The sequence below is a fragment of the Austrofundulus limnaeus genome, unplaced genomic scaffold, assembly GCF_001266775.1.
Source record: "Austrofundulus limnaeus strain Quisiro unplaced genomic scaffold, Austrofundulus_limnaeus-1.0 Scaffold521, whole genome shotgun sequence".
NCBI classification, from domain to species: domain Eukaryota; kingdom Metazoa; phylum Chordata; class Actinopteri; order Cyprinodontiformes; family Rivulidae; genus Austrofundulus; species Austrofundulus limnaeus.
Window position 1 is genome coordinate 16,611 of NW_013952923.1, and position 1,206 is coordinate 17,816.

The window sequence follows — 1,206 nt, forward strand, 5'->3', positions numbered from 1 at the left end:
GAATGTCTGTTAGTGTAAAGTGCTTTGGGGTCCGGAGGGACTTGAAAAGCGCTCTATAAGTTCAGTACCATTTACCATTTAGTTTTACCTGGAAATTAATTATTAGGATCTCTGGAAGGAAAGCAGGCCTGCTCAAATCAAGTTTTATCTGACTCCAGTGGGTTTGATCCCAGGCTGTGATGGAAATGATTTTAAGCTAACCAGGAAGTATCTGTGTATTCTTTCTACCGATAATCTGAGAGAGCCATCAGCAGGGGCAGGTCTGCCTGAGGAATGGATGCAGAAAACAGGCTGGTGTTCCTTGCTGGAAGTTTGTAATTAGTTGTTGACAGCTTTACATGTAAGCAAGTTGTCATTTCAGTTTGTTATTTCTAAAAGTTTTGGTTTGAATGGCATTTAGGTCTCAGAACAGCTGTGATTTTATTCAAAAATGAGGAATTCATGATGTAGTTCTGCACATTGTAAGTAATAAATAGCAACTCAAGGCCACTGGGTGTTGCAAGAGAGTTAAAAAAAACCCTGATATGATTCAAACAAACACACAATTATCACATTACCACCGACACTTTTCTACCTGTCACTGTGAGGTGAGTCTCTTAGAGAGTCGTAAGAATCCCCATACTGCATCCCCATCCTGGACCCGTCTGTGCAGCCCCAGTGGGCGGCCCTCCTCGCCATGCATGCTGGGCTGCTGCACTTACTGGTTCCCACAGAGCTGGAGAGTCCACCCGACTGGCAGTCTGAGTTCACACTCTCTGTTCGCTCCATGCTCCACGTCTGCTCCTCGTGTCTGCAGGTGTGGGTGTGAAACAAGTTTGAAATGTTAGAGCGGCACTGACGGAGGACGGAGGACACTGAGGAGCTGCGTCAGCATAACACCATCGATTTGCTGGACACTGCATCCACTTTGCTGAACCTGTACCTCTGTGTTTACTGACCATGATAACTTCAGTGACAGTTTAAATATCCTGATGTCCCGAACCTGTTGAACATCGCTGTTTGAACATCGCTGTTTGAACGACTCTTAAGGGATCCGATTAGTTGTAACATTAGACTTTATTTGATAACGTAGGCTCCATTTTTTATTTGTTTTGCTCATGAACAATAATAGTTACAATCCAAACTACTATTTTAAAAATGTTATGTACAGTGTTAAAGGGATCCCCGATTATTTGTAACATTAGACTTTATTTAATAAACATATAT

The 1,206-nt window shown here is 42.6% G+C and overlaps 1 protein-coding gene across 1 annotated transcript in view; it reads right to left on the reverse strand.

The window, feature by feature from the left end:
- Positions 1-1,206, reverse strand: part of LOC106530431 (pro-neuregulin-2, membrane-bound isoform) — a gene marked incomplete in the record, with an annotated part of 152,745 nt that overhangs the window by 16,067 nt on the left and 135,472 nt on the right. The window contains 1 exon segment of the mRNA XM_014026044.1: positions 575-790. Within this exon segment, the coding sequence (XP_013881498.1) occupies positions 575-790 (216 nt within the window).